The following is a 2,295-nucleotide window of genomic DNA, read 5'->3' on the forward strand; positions in this document are numbered from 1 at the left end:
CACGCGCGCGTGCACACACACACACACACACACTTTGCGCGTGTGTGTGTGCGTGTGCGTGTGCGTGTGCATGTGTGTGTGCGTGTGCGTGTACATGTGTGTGTGTGCGTGCGTGCGTGTGTGGGGGGGAGGGGTAAATATGTATATATACATTCATAGGTAGATATATGTATATTCACAGGTAGATTGTAGATAAATAAAACATAATAATCATCAGTTTAACTCATAATGCACTTCGACAAGATCATAGTTCCTTTATTTATGTTTCTAATGATTATTCAAATCAGGTACGGTCATGTGGAAACAAAAAATCATTCAATACGTTATCTGAAACCTGATCAGCTTACAAAAAGTGAGCAGAGTCCCATACCTACGCCAAATTTACCAGAACTTCCAAACTCAACACAGATATGGGTCCCTGCATTTGGACTGCCGCCTGAAGACACACCTTGCCGTCCCACCAGTCGTCAATCCTGGGCAGCATTATGACGACCCCCTCCTCAATCCTATGAAAGATCGCATCATGCCCGCCTGGCAAGCATCGCAGTTGTGACCACCCACTCATACCACCCATGACTACATCCCTTTGTCTGAGGACAGGGTGGTAGGCTGAATCCCTGGCTGTGCGACGTGGCTCTGCGGCGGGGCAGCGTCGCCAATTTTCTGCAAGAGCCGCCAGAATTCATCGTGCCAAACTATGGACCACCACCCAGGACCATATCGCACCTATATTACTATGTCTCACACTGGTATATGATGTTTTTTTCATGATACACTAATGTAAAATACATTTAAAAAGTTATTTGTCTTAATGTATTCAAAGTTTTTTCTATCTTGATTTCTTCCATATATATGAATGTGGTATTCCTGTATCGTTCTTATTACTCGTGTTATAAGAACATAAATTTTTCATTGAATGTGTGCGTTTGTTCGAATAGTGTATTGTACTAAGCACCATAACAGTTAGATCATCCTTTTCATGAGGTTTGGCACCATTACACTAGCGTGGGCGTAGTGCAGGTGCAACCCAGTGTATGGTGGGCGTGTGGAGGGGCAGCAGGTGAAGGTCTTGCCGCAGTGGTGACTCTCGCTGTTGTCAGCACCGCTATGTGTCTCTCTCCTCCCTGGTGCAATATTTATCCCGGGTCTGGGATTAATGCTAATTCTCCCTATTTTTTAAAAAGATAACTAGTGTCGCTCATGTGTAAGGTGTATCTGATTTGTTTTTTTTAGTATTTCTGATCATTATCATGATTTTTGCATAATTACATTGTTGTTGTCCTTTTTTTATATTATTATTATTATTATTATTATTATTATTATTATTATTATTATTATTATTATTATTATTATTATTATCGTTTAGTCATAATAGTGTCTTGTTTTTAATTATTATACTTTATATTTTATTTATATTTATTCTATCACTTTTTGCTTAAACTAAGATTTTTACACATGACACTCATACCTAATTACAAATGAGTTTACAGTTAAGAAAAGCAAAAGATTATCTGTAGAAATTTTTGTCCATAGACCCTGCCTTTGTAGAAATACTCTTTTTTGTATGTAGTGGTCAAAGTATTGAAATATATATTTAGCCCTATTAATAAATGAACATTGCTGTTTACTGTTGCACTTGCTTTTCATCAATATATTGCTTTATTTAATTCTTTAAGGATCAGCAGAATGAAGGATGTAATATATCCGTAAAAACGTATAGTGTTTGAATCTGAATAATTGTACAGATTTAGGTTTCAGGGTGCTTATATTTCAATAAATGACCTCTTGATGTCTTCAAGATGATGACAGGAGCTCCATCTCAAACATTCAAGTTGTAATGTTTTTCTAAGGATAGGAATCTCATTTGTGCATACAGTACATTTTGTCCTTCTGTGTACACAGTGTTATTCCCAAAAGCATGTATGGGATGATTATCTTCTGTGCTGATGGATGGTATATTTTTTCATAATGTATTTTCCCATATTTTGTCTACAGTGTTCAGTTACCTGTACAGTATTCAAAGATTGTGAGAAGGATGATTGATACTTTCGCTATAGAGATTTCTTATACCATTTTGTAACCATGTCAATGCACAGAGATTCTGAGAAGTCTTGCATTCATGATAAGTATTCAGCTATGGTGCTGACATCTTCTTTTGGGATGTAGAATTATTTATGATTTTGTATGATGAGTATAAGTTGTTCATGTTACCTGGCTGTAGTGCATAATAAATACAAAAGGATTTATTGAAAAGAAAATTTCTGCATCAGTAGATAATATATGAACAACAAGCAA

General features: G+C 36.6%; 1 protein-coding gene across 1 annotated transcript in view; it reads left to right on the top strand.

Annotated features, from left to right (window-relative positions):
* The window catches only part of LOC119583686 (protein N-terminal asparagine amidohydrolase-like), a 123,710-nt gene extending 122,419 nt beyond the window's left edge, over positions 1-1,291 (top strand). The window contains exon 8 of the mRNA XM_037932312.1: positions 409-1,291. Coding sequence (XP_037788240.1) covers positions 409-553 — 145 coding nt within the window. The 3' untranslated portion in view covers positions 554-1,291. The remainder of the gene's footprint in view (positions 1-408) is intronic.
* Positions 1,292-2,295: the final 1,004 nt, after the last annotated feature.

This window comes from Penaeus monodon, chromosome 17, assembly GCF_015228065.2.
Source record: "Penaeus monodon isolate SGIC_2016 chromosome 17, NSTDA_Pmon_1, whole genome shotgun sequence".
Lineage (NCBI taxonomy): Eukaryota > Metazoa > Arthropoda > Malacostraca > Decapoda > Penaeidae > Penaeus > Penaeus monodon.